Here is a 13,197-nt window from a genome sequence, read left to right as displayed (position 1 = left end):
TAACAAAAAGTTGCGCCTCAAGAGGAGGGAATTGTGAAACCGATAATAACACCAGTTTACCTCGACTGACGTAGCTTCCAGTCAAAATGCCTTGTAGAGTTTCTTTTGTGTGTCTGACACCTGTGGAAACCACGAATATGTTAACAAAGACAAACAGTAGAACAAAAACAAAATTTATTGACTGAGATTTTTATTCATTGAAAAAAAAGCAAAAGATTATATTCTGAGGAATGATGGTACAATGGTCTTTATCAAGTGCTACCCTCAACCCCATCCAAATGGGGTTGATTTAAAAAAAAAAAAAAAAAAAAAAAAAATGGTGGTCCTTTCCTGCCAAGAAGTGCCCATGGTCCTTTCCAGCAGTCACATGATATTACGCAGCAATACCAAAACTAATTAAGACATTTTTTCCCTTTCTGGTCAAATTTCTAGTAAATATTAAGACTATTTCACATCAACTCCACACCAACATTAGCATCAATCACCATGTATGTTTGGTCTGAAAACAGAGAAGAGTTAATCCCAGCCTAAGAGAGGCAAGGTGTCCATTCAGGAGGAAGGTCCCTGGAGTTTGGTCAGATTAGGAGAGGGAAGGCCTAGTGCTCTGCACCTTCTTTCAGGTAGTTTGAAAAAAGAAAAAAAAGAAGGCAGCCCGATAACTCCTTATACTTCCTGTCAATGCCGCTGAAGATGCCAAATCTGTCCATTACTGGCCGTTTTTAACATTGAGCATTTTCTCCTGTGAAAAAAAAAAAAAAAGGCAGAGTCAGAAAACACAGTTTGTCAAACATCTTGCATACATGCAATAATCTCTATACTGGCAGCAAGAAAACAGAGCCATTAGTAAAAAAACACTTACTTTGATCATGGTCTCCAGCTTGATGGCGTCAGCAGCGAACTTGCGGATGCCGTCAGACAGTTTCTCCACGGCCATGCGGTCCTCGTTGTGCTGCCAGCGGAAATCCTTCTCATCTAGGTGGATCTTCTCCAGATCACAGGCCTTGGCTGCAAAAACAAACCATCAAGGTGGAAATAGTTCAGGTTTTACATATTGTTGGGGAGAAAAAGCAGGCCTGCTTATAGATTTCCACTTTAGGAAACTCAGTCAACCGCTGCTCTTGCAATGTTCAGAAAATACTTTCGTTAAAGCTGTAGTGCGTAGTTTCTGTCTCCCCCGTGAGGAATTCTAAGTAATGACAACACTGTCGGCCCATCCACATGATACAAGCCTTCCGTGATCGCGCACCGCAGACGTAAACGAGGGATTGATTATGGGTCGAGGTTTTTTTAAAAACGCAAGTTTTGGGAAGGGAAAAGAAATCCCAGTCAAACTAGTCCTTGTGCTGCAAAGATTTTTAATCTGACGCAGTGCATTCTGATAGTTGTAGGTTTTCTACCCTTTATGTGGCATGTCACAGCTTTTCATGTAGCACCAACCACTTTCAAAAGTGTTCACACCATTTTACTGCATAGACAGCAGAGTTTAATTAAAAATGCCCTCTTTCCAGCAGTAAAATACTTCTTTAATATTATTTTAGAGGGGATATAAAAAGCTCAAAACAATGGCCTTCATAATATGTGCATTCTTGCCCCGAGTCTTTGTTGGTTAAACAAACGATCTTATTCTTTCCTTAAGTAACAAAAGTTACTATAGTATGTGTGAATATACTGCAGCAGGGCTGGTAATGTTAAACATCTACACCAAAAGTTTAATTTGTTGCCTCTTTAGGTCTATATGGATATAGTCAATGTCATCGGATGTTCCAGACCCATCTCTGTGTACCCCTCTAATGATTTATGACGACAACTGGGAACATCAGGGCTCTTCAGAACAGCCCTTTAAAAACTACAATATGTATTGAAGAGAGTATGAAGAGACATTTTTTTGCATTAACACAAGCTGCAGAACAGCCAGCACACAGAAGCTATAGTTTTATAATCTCATGAAAAATGTATTCTAATACAACTAGATGCCAAAACCAGATTGCAATCATCTGGGTTTATTCTGTTATAATAAAAAAAATTATTATATTTCTAATTAGAGCCCTTCCAATACAATTTTTTCCTGTAAAAGAACATAAATACATCAATACAATCATTTTAATATAAACAGCAGTGACCTAAAATTAGCAACATCCCTCGAAACTGAAAAGAGAAATATATTAAATCATAAAATGACCATGACGTATCATCAGATATTGAGGAAACTTGCCAAGTTGAAAGACTTTCTTCTCGTACAACAACGCTAAAGCCAGTATTTTCCTCTATCGACTCGCACACTCGCCGATACCAACATTTTAGGCAGTATTGAAGGCTTTTTCTATGCTCTAAAAGAAACCGACAGTATTTTGCAGCCTTTGGGTCAGAGAACAGTACCTTTCTCCACATTGAGCATTTCTGTGACGGTGCTGTGGTCCTGGCTTAGCTCTGCTAGCAGCCCAGGGGAGATGGTGAGCAGATCACAGCCTGCCAGGGCTTTCACTTCCCCCGTGTTTCTGAAGGAGGCGCCCATCACCACAGTGCTGTAGCCAAACTTCTTGTAGTAGTTGTAAATTTTTGTCACACTCAGCACACCTAGGGAAAGAAGAGACACATTTGAAGCCTAAATGCCAACATCAGTGGTGCCAGACTTGACTAGTAGTTCCATTTAAGTTAAACCCAGCCTAATCAAAGTTCAAACAGAAGGATGTTTAAGGACATATCGTTTTCATTCTGTGGGGCCTCCTTTTCGTTTGTTAAACAACTTTTGGGGGCGTGGTGGAAAAATGAGGCGAGTTGTTGCCAAGTTCTTCTCTAATTTTGCTGCTCTCTGCTTGAATCCATTGTCCATTATTTTTTTTTTTTTTTTTTTAACAGTAACTTCCTTGTAACAGCTTGTCTTAACACTCTGCTACTTACCAATTTCCGTTTATACTCATTTTCCACATTAATGAACGTTTCATAACACTGAGGCTGGCCCTTATTACCTGGGTCTTCGTGTGGCTCGTAGCTTGTGCGGCCTGTATTCTCCTTGTGCCAGTCGAGGATGCGTCCAACGAAGGGTGATATAAGTGTTACCTTTCCTTCTGCACAGGCCACAGCCTGAGCAAAAGAGAACAGCAGGGTCATGTTGCAGTGAACACCGTGCTTCTCCTCGAGTTCCCTGTACAAAAAAAAAAACAAATGTCTAGATATAAACCTGCATTCTTCCCCTGCTTCCCATTTCAACCAAAACCTCCTCAAAATAAAAAGGTGGGAAATCAAGCCACATAATATACAAATATGAGACAATACAGTTTTCTCAGGGTGCAGTCTGTTTGGTTGAGAGAAACTTCAGTCTTATTTTTGCACTGGTTAAAATATGTTGAGTCCAGTTAACAGACACAGGTCGCAGTCTAAGTAGATTTGTTGGTTTTGGTATCTGTACGAAAAACCCAGGTATTACAGTGAGATTGATGTGTAGACCGGTAAATACACGGTCCACTCAGAAATCCATGCGTTTGTTCAGGCCACATTATATAGTATATAACATATTGTCACAATTCCTTCCCTTCATGTCAATAAAATACTTTTCAGCGATGTGCCTGAATTCTTTCAAGGTCTTTGTAAAGTCGACGGCTCATCAGCTCTTCCGTCATCCGTCATTCTCCCCCCCCGTGTTTATACCCAACAGCAGACGGCAGCTGTAGATGTGTTTACCACTCGGGTGAGTGGGTTCGGCTGGTCGTGGTGGAGTTTATACAGTGACAACACCGGTATGCAGTTTGCAATTTGTCCACCATTGTCATAAAGCTGTCTCCCTGCAACAACGTGCCGTGAATGACTATAAAAAATTTACTGCACAAGGTTTCCTCAAAGAAATGTTGAATCGAGGGGATGCGCAAATGCCCCGAATTCCGACAAATTAAAATACTGCCTTTATTCCCTGCCTATGTTTCCCAAAGCTAACTGAAATTAGCGTAACACAGTAGAAAACTACAATATTATTTGATTAGGGTTGCAACATTATTTTCACAGTTGATTCATTTATTGAAAATTGTTTCGATTCCCTGTTTAGTTCATTTATGTCTAAGCAATGGTGTATTGTTAAGTAATGTTTAGGGTGTTTTTATTAATATATTATGGAAAGTAAAGAGATGGCAAAAGGGAGGGAGAGAAAGATGCAACTGAGACAGAAATGCTCGCTTACAATTAATCATGTCTAACATTATATGCTCACCTGCCAGCCTGGATTCCTTCCCATGTGGACGACAGCTTGATGAGCACACGCTCCTTGTCGATGCCTGCTTCTTTGTAGAGAGCGATGAACCTCAGGGCCTTGGCAACCATTTCATCTTTATCGAAAGATAGCCTGTAGGATGAAGAGCAAGAACACAGCCGTTACGCATTCAAACATTTAGCTGCATTCCATCTTGAGACACAAATATTGTGTTTTATTTAAGAATAATTTATTGGGGCGGCGGTGGCTCAGCCAGAAGAGCAGGTTGTCCAGTAATTGCAGGGGTGGTTTGATTCTTTTGGTCAAACAGCAAGAGCCGCGGCATGCACAGGACAGGGGAAATGCCACGGATGTATAAGAGAAAGGCAGTGGGAGTGAGAGGGACGGTTAAAAAAGGAGCACCGACGGGATGGGTGTATTTGTTTGGGGGTTGAGTTCAAATATCAACAACATTTCTCAAGAATTGCAGACTCCACCTTTAAGTTAGCGACATGAACCATAATGTTGCGAGTGGAGATCTGAAGTCAATTGTGCGACGGTATAACATGGACAGAAACATATTGTAGAAGGATTACCCGTGTTTTACATAAGAGTGATGACATAACCAACAGCATGGTCTCCGAATATCAGTTGTCTGCACATGGGTTAAGCTTCTCTCAGTATACGCGTTATTTCGAAAAGACGGGTGAACATTTCGTAGCAAGTTTCCGGTCATAGTTGGCACCTTGATATGTTGTTTGCACCTACCTGGCATCCACCTCAGTAGAGACTCTGCCTGGGACCTTCTTGAGGATCTCTAGCCCGAAACTCACAAACAGCTTGTCCATTGTGTTGGCTACCTGCTCCTCTTCAGTTCTGGACAGAGAACGCAATGATTATGAAGCCGGCGAACTTAATGTTAGAGTTACACTGAAACAGGGGTTCTCACAACCAGACGTGAAAGATGCAAGGTGTTTAGGACGTGTAGCCTCCAGCCAATGGTTGTGTAGTCGTTATTATACTCCGCTAGTAATGTGCAAAGTCACAAACCACTAACACCGAATGCTAAATGTTTTTATATGTTAAACCACATTCTTTAAAAAAGGCATCATACTAATGCATTACAGTTAACTTCCTGCTGTAAATTAAGGAACTTTGGCAACACCTTGCACAAAAGGAATCATGCACTGTGCAACATCTGCAAAAACCACAAAACAATCTTCCCTTTCTCTAGCAAATGACTTCTACTTCAGGGCTGTTTATATTTAGGTCCCTGGTGTAATGCAACAGGTAAACAACTAAAAAAATTGGTTTCTTTTTTAAAGGGGTTTGGGTTTAGCTTTCATTTGTGAGCAACATCTCACCCGCCTTTGGCGATGCCGTATTTAATGGCCTGATCCAACAGGTGCTGGTAGGCAGGCATCTTGGCAGCAGCCAGGATAAGAGAAGGGTTAGTGGTGGCATCTTGTGGCTTGTACTCGTCAATGGCTGCAGGACGGGAAGACAGAGGGAAGTTGTTACACACAAAACCTGGTTTATCACATTCTTATAAATACCAAATATCTTATACATGGGATCATTTATGTATTGGACATCCCCAAGCCAAGGATAGAATCGTGGGAGATTTACCAATACTGCACAACAGATTTTGATGTATATTCTTTTCTCATTTCTGATCCAGTAAATGACTAAAGTAAATGTCGAAATGATTAAATCGCTTATCATCTGCAGGTGTAGGTAATGTTAAGGTTAATGATCTGTCAAAATTGACCATTGACTGTATCATAACCATTCATGATACAGAAACATTTTTAGCAACTTTATTACTTTGAATGCATCTCCCTCTTAAGCTTAATAGGAAAATGTTTATTTTTTTACAACATTTTAAAACAAAGAGGTAAATGACTGCTCTATAATACATTTAATGAGCAAAAACAAAGGGGGAAGGGTAAAGGACAAAGATGGCATTCAACATTTGGGATTTATTACAACGATTTCCCTTGAATATTATTAGTCCGTTTTGTATCATCAGCATTCATTAATACATCACTGGCTGTTAGTCTATCCAAAACCTCCCACAAAAAAAAAAAAAAAGTGTCCATACGGACATTTAACCAGTTGAAGCTACAATACACTGCTGCTGTCAGATAGAAAATGGCACCATCTACTGTACAGAAATATTGCTGTAGCATCCTCTAAAAACCCAGAGAAGTATATTAGAGAGTTTGGCCAACTAGGGAATGAATGTTCTGAGCTATCCCGTTATGCGATGGTTCCGAGATGGTCACGAGATGGGAATGGTCACGAGATGGAATAGTGGAAAAATGTATTAAATTTTAAAAATGACAAATCACAGAAAAAATGCCCAACTGTTGCATGTTTGGCTGCAATGAAAGACAGGGAAGCGGAAAAAGGGCCTTTTACATATTGACAAACGTTGGTTATAACATGTATATGCCCGTTTATGGTGAAAATAAGCGATTTATTTCAAGATAGCATATTTGCCCTATAGGGTTACACTGTAGAGTCATCCGACGATGGTATCCAATATGGCGGCCATGATTCGAGTTGGCTAAACTCTCTAATATACGGCTCTGTAAAAACCTATTCAGACAGAGTCAGAAGAAGCCGATAGATATAAAAATGGTCCGTATTACCGGTAATTTATAATTCCATAACCTCCAGAACTCTACAAACATCCTGTGACAGTTTACAGGACTGAACTGCAGATTGTAATCTGATATGCATGAGCGGCCTTTTCATGAAGCACAGTGGTTTTATGTACTCGATTGTTGCTGCAGGGTCCAGTTGGTGCTGCTGCCAGCTCTTCAGCTTAAGAACAAAGCCTGCCCCTGTTCTGGAGCAAATTACCCCCCCCTTAAAAAAAATTGGATCCTTCTGACGGTCAGTGGGTTTGGACTGGATACTCGTGACCAACAGTTGAAGAAGACTCTACACAGTTCAAATGCTGATTTCAGCAGTATTCCAAAAACATAGGGTCTGTCTGGCTCCCAACTACCTGTAACATTTATTTTTAAACTTTTTTTCCCCCCCCTTTAATAGCCGTCCCAAATACATTTCCACTGACAATACATGTCATCAACTGGACAAATATATAGCCTGAGGTTATAATAGAAAGCTTTCTGCGTTTTTTTTAAAATTTGTAGTAGAGAATGCTTTTTTTATAATTTATAAGTTGAACATGAATGTGCACCAACTACATTTACATTACGGTACAGGTGCATCTCAACATTTTGTTTTGCAGTTGCAGGATTTGGTAGTTTGTTGGAGCATCAGGTAAATGTCCAGAGGGATATGTAAAAGCATGTGGGGAAACATGCTATTAGCCACAAAATAAGGCAAACTTCTTTTCACATTGATGAATGTGCTTTAATTTGAATGCTAACAGCTTTCTACACAAATCGTCCTCTGAGCATGGTGGTACAGCGAAATACTAGAAATGCAATCAAACTTTATATTTCCAATAACCATTACTGACTAAACATAAATGTAGGCTACTTAATACCACAGTCAGATTACTGCCTTAATTGATATAGTATAGTGCACATAAGCCTTTCATCTGAATATTCTCAAAATGAATGTCTTCTTTAAACCATCAATGACCTTGTAGGATAATTAGTTACCCAAGCAGCCTTGTGCCTGCTCAGCCCCCTTTATTTACTTTCAAGATATTCTAGAGAATCTCTCTCCTCCCCCCAACTTACATAAGTGAAGCAAGAGTGTGGTGTTACACCACGTTTGACCAAGTTCTTGCATTTCTTCTGTGAAAGAGACATGATGCTGCTTGACTTTTACATGTCTACACTTACACCCAGTGAAACCTGAGAAATCTTATAACATTCATGCAATACTTAGATTTTCAAACAGTATTTAAAAAAAAAAAAAAGAAAGAAGCCAATAGCTGGGTAAATCTTGAGTAACCACTCTTCTGATCACTACTTTTTTTTTTTAATGACAGAGGTATTCACATTTTGAGAAATGATTTGATTAAATTGTTCATTGGCAGACACGGTTGGTGTGATGAGGATTCTTTTTTATCGTTGTTTAATTTACTTTTAAATGCCAGAAAAATTGTACGGTGTTGTATTGTAACCCTCTGCAAAATAGACTCGGGAAGAAACATTTAAATGTTTGTTTTAGTCCCGTGAGAGAAAAACTCTGATTGGACAGATAGTCTAGCTAGCTGTCTGGATTTACCCTGCAGAGATCTGAGGAGCAGTTAACCATAGTCCTCATGAATGGACCAAAGTTTAAAATGCCAACACAAAGAAAGCATCTGGCCGAAATGACTCATTCATTAGGAAAAAGGTACAGTAAAGCAACAGTACAGTACAATTTAGCAAAATACATACATTAAAAAAAGCCACCACTCCTGGTGTGTAACACTATCAGCTTTCCAGAATCAGGCCTGGCTGTTACACAAACCAATTTTGTCATGTCATCCTGAGTCTGCAACGTCTGGATGAGGAACTATCGGGTTTTCATCACAACGCAATTGCATTACCGCACAAATTTCCTCATTCATTGAGAAACATGGCCTTTACCTCTGTGACATGAAAGGAACAAACCAGGAAGGAACACTTTCAACACCCTCTGTTAACTGTTAACTCAGGGTCCACAGCAGTTGGTTTCGACACCAAATCATCTATATTTTCACCACGTACAAGTTGTAGCTAGCTAGTTTCAAGTCAAGTCAATTCTGAGGTTGTTAAAAGGCTAACGTAAACAAAATATGTGCATTCTTAATTGAATAAACAAAAGACGTCACGTAAATTAGTAACGTTACCGTAGTTTGCTAGTGCGGGTAAACGTTAACGTTAATAACAACAAGTAACGTTAATCGGATTATCAGATTGTCAACTTCAGTAGTTATCAAGTAAACTATCGTAAAACCTGCTAGGAATTGGTTAGCCTGACAGTAAGATAGCTAACATAAGCCTATCGGTCTAAATTAAATCAGACTATGCTAACATTTGAGGCTCACACTTTGACACGGCGGTCACTCACTTTAAAGCTGCATCCTTCTTGGCTAGTTAGTTAGCATGCTAACCAGCTAACATTAGCATTTGTTTAAAAGCAGGGGCTTTTTTACCGTTAAAATCCCCGGTGTCTGCCACCACCACAGTGTGTTTCTTCAGCTGGTTCAGCGCTGACTCCATTTTTCGCCGTTTGTCTGGTGACACAGTGGACATGATGAGAGACTGGGACCCTTTTATACACAGAAAACACGTGAGAGCAGGCGGAATGTCAGAGAGACGGGAGCGCGCAACGCAAGAATAAAGGAGTCAGCGGGAGCGCGCTCTAGACAGAGAAGACTTCCAGGAGCTTGTGCAGAATTGAGTAGTAACCTTTGCTCTCACTCTGCTGTAGGAAAAGGAAAAAAGAGGAAAAGAATATACGGGGCTTCCGAAGAGTAACGGCAAGACATTTTGGGGACTACTTTTGCGTTACCTTGCAATAAGTTTTGCGTTTAATAACGTTAAACTCGCAATATATTGCGTAGCCTACTTTTCTTCTTCCTAGCGCGACAGTGTGTCTCAGCTCAATGAATTTGACTTTGAACTGGGCCATTATGCTGATATAGCCTACTGCTCAATGGGTTTATTTATACTTTGGGTTTAAGTTCTATAATTAATATTTCTTGTAAAAAGATATGACAATATAATATGCAATGTCAGCGTCGCATGTGGTGATAAAGCAACAGAGAATTGGGCTACACAATCACGCGATCTTTTACAAGTAGGCCTATGCCTGAAAGTTACAATAACTGTAGAAATACTGTCAAGTATACTGTAGTCCTGCATTTAAAACTTATTTTAAGGTGCTAGCATTAAAACATATCTATATAATAGAATGAACTATTTCAACATAATAGGCTATAAAACATTGCATTATAATTAGTGATGCATGCCTAAGCATTAATGGTAAAGGTGGAGTTACATTTAATATATTTATGTAGGCTACTGCCAGATGGCTTAATCCATATTAATACATCATAATTTATTAGTAGTATATTTTGTATTAATAATCGCAATATGCGAAGTAGCTAGTAGCTAAAGTTAGGAAACAATGTAGTGGAGTGGAAGTATAAACAGAAAATGGAAATACACAAGTAAAGTACCTCAAAATTGTGCTTAATTATAATACTAGTACTAATACTAATATGTACTTACATTCCACCACTGCATATCTCATAGTCTCTCAAGTCACGACTACAGTAAGAGTTAACCAGTGGTGGAAGATGTCTAGAGAGCTTTTACTTGAGCAAAAGTAGTAACAACATAGTATAAAAGTACTCCATTGCAAGTACAAGTCCTGCATTCAAAATGTTACAGAAGTAAAAGTAAGGCCTTTATTGTTGCGTCACCTCTCTGAAAAGTATTGGTACAATAAAGTTTATTGGAAAATAATGTGAGTTCTCTTGAACCTTTTACCTGCTATGCAATAACATTTAAATTACTTGATGAAATACTACACGAAAAGTGTAAAAGAGTACAGCGTCTACTCAGCATTTCAACCGTGTGCCATTACATTATGTGATTTTGATTACTGTTCTGAGGAACCTGTTCCTGATATATCTTCTTGCGCTCCAGTAACAGCTACTTGAACATGACTTTTATTTGCAATCATCAACTATTTAATTTAAGAAACCATTAGCTGTAATTGCCTTGCTCACTTTTCAGTGTATGTGCCTGTATTAAAAAACAATAATTCACACCTCAGGCTTTAGCAGCATAATGAATGGTACTGTCACTTACTCTATTACCAACCTTGTAGGTCTGCTTTCTTAACATATACATATTTAACAATTTATCACAGTTGTCATTAGTAATTAAATAAAGGCATTGATTATTGTAATGGATGATTTCAAAGAGCATCATTTTTCATGAAAACCTTTCTTCGACAAACAATTTCCACCCCGAAGCTAAAATAAACAAAAGCCTACATCAGTGCACTTAGGGTACATTGTGATCTCTTCTCTGTTTCTCTGTTGGCAGTTCTTGTTCTTTTTCCAGTATGTCAGGTTTTTCATGTTAAGGTTATAGAGGCCTGCGTTTATTGTTGGTTTTGTGGTCTATGATATTGTTTGATGTACACACAGTAGGAGGACAAAATGAATTCAATTCCTGTGAAATAGCTGCAATTCAGGATCATCACACTTCAGCGGTGGAAAGTAACAGCATTTACTCAAGTACTGTACTTAAATACAATTAGGAGGTACTTGTACTTTACTTGAGTATTTTCATCTTATGCTATTTTCATACTTCTGTTTCACTACATTTCAAGTACAAGTAACTACATTTATATTTTGATTTATTATAGGCTATACATATTTTTATGATTCTGAAATGGGCCATTCTGCATAATTAGTACTATTACTTTTGGTACTTTAAGTATATTTTGATGCTTATACATGTATTTTTGTACTTTTGCTTAAGTAAGTATTTGTTTAGCTGTATGTGTGTATCTAGTATTGCCTTGTAATTTTGTCCACTGCACTATGTATATATGAGTATAATGAAAGGCCTGTGAAAACGGGAGGCTGACTCCTTGTCTGTATCAACATACTTTGCTGATAAAGTTAATTCTTAATATCCCCTGATCACGCAATCCTTAAAATTAAAAAAATGAAATCCATTAATTTGATCCCACCAGTATTTATAATGAAAAGCTCAGTATAGGTTTTGGATTGTACCGTAAAACGTTGACAAAATCAAAAGTCTGAACCAATATCTAAAACCAATATACCATTTATTTTAGATTTTTGGCACTATAAAACCCAGAAGCACCCAGCCATGTCCTACAGCTGTGTGCTACTGAGCAAAAGAGGAAACTATCACGGATGTACTCACCTGTATCTTTGTTTAAACAATAAAAACAGTCTAATATTTTAGCCACACTACAGGCATGGCTACAAGAAACAAAAACAAGAACTTTGTTCTTAGCAGTGAAACATGGCTGTGTGACCTTTGGGCTGTACCCTCAAGTATAACAAACATTAGGTAAAAGTTAAGAAAACAAGTAAATGACAGTACACACACAGAAATATGTAAAAACATTGACAAATGTCCAATCATTTTTTTTTCACAAACCAGTGCCAAGAGGAGATGGCTGTCTTCCATTCCAAACTCAGCGATAAGAGGCTATTTTTAATAATGTTAATCTGTATTTTTATTTTTAACCAAAAGCCCTACTAGGGACATGTGTCGTGAATTAGCTTCAGCTAAAAACACTATGATACATACATCAGATGACTGTTTAAGCTTATCTATGTTTTTTTTTTGTATCTGTCCCTACTGTATCTAAATAAACTTTAATAATAATATTAATATGGTCAAACACAATAATGCTAAAAGGGGCTCACCTATTTAATTCATTATTATTCACATTAAAGTTGAATCTAACTGACAAAGGCAGATTGAAAAACCTCTGGTGAACTGTGAAAATAAGCTGCCATGACTTAATGATGAAAATATTAGGCTACTTTTTTAAAAGATGTTTTATGGACATTTCCACCTTGAATGATAGAACAGCTCAGACATGAAAGGGGAGAGAGAGGGGGAAAACTGCCACAGAGCAGATTTTAACCCTGGCCCTTCTGCATTGAGTAATAAACCTCTGTATATGTGCGCCTGCTCTACCAAATGAGCTAAACAGCCACTACTTTTGATCAGTTTAACGAAAAATGATTTGCTTATTAACCACCAAATGTTGTGTGGATGGCCAGATCCAGATGGCCTGTGTATTCATCAGATTATATTTTTAAAACGTCCACTGAATCAGAGCCAATTAGCCTGTAAATTACTTTTGTAAATTGCCAGTGAGCCTGCCAACAGCTCTACAAAGGATATTATATTCAGTGCCATGCCTTTACTCACCACTAGATGTCGGCCTTTTGCTGTTTCAGCTGGCCAGTGACAGTCACATGTGCATCCATGTTGAGAGAGGAAGAGAGAGAGAGAGAGAGAGGGAGAAAGGGAGGGAGAGAGAGAGAGAGA

General features: G+C 38.5%; 1 protein-coding gene across 1 annotated transcript; it reads right to left on the bottom strand.

Moving 5' to 3' along the window:
• Window positions 1-159: 159 nt before the first annotated feature.
• On the bottom strand, window positions 160-9,463 carry taldo1 (transaldolase 1). The gene is made up of 8 exons (XM_078268162.1): window positions 9,291-9,463; window positions 5,542-5,665; window positions 4,946-5,053; window positions 4,199-4,330; window positions 2,967-3,142; window positions 2,377-2,574; window positions 860-1,005; window positions 160-739 (listed from the first exon to the last, which is right to left on the bottom strand). Exons 1-8 carry the CDS (start codon window positions 9,388-9,390, stop codon window positions 707-709), a joined length of 1,017 nt encoding a protein of 338 aa, XP_078124288.1. The 5' UTR covers window positions 9,391-9,463; the 3' UTR covers window positions 160-706.
• Window positions 9,464-13,197: the final 3,734 nt, after the last annotated feature.

Source organism: Sander vitreus, chromosome 1 (assembly GCF_031162955.1).
Source record: "Sander vitreus isolate 19-12246 chromosome 1, sanVit1, whole genome shotgun sequence".
NCBI classification, from domain to species: domain Eukaryota; kingdom Metazoa; phylum Chordata; class Actinopteri; order Perciformes; family Percidae; genus Sander; species Sander vitreus.
Note: the sequence above shows the minus strand (reverse complement) of the source record. Positions and strands in the feature narration are given on the sequence as shown.

Coding starts and splice junctions, on each gene's coding strand:
- taldo1 (XM_078268162.1), bottom strand. CDS start 9,390: ATGTCCACTGTGTCACCAGACAAACGGCGAAAAATGGAGTCAGCGCTG. Junction 5,666..9,290: donor AGACACCGGGGATTTTAACG/GTAAAAAAGCCC, acceptor CCCGTCCTGCAG/CCATTGACGAGTACAAGCCA. Junction 3,143..4,198: donor GAAGGAATCCAGGCTGGCAG/GTGAGCATATAA, acceptor TTTTTTGTACAG/GGAACTCGAGGAGAAGCACG.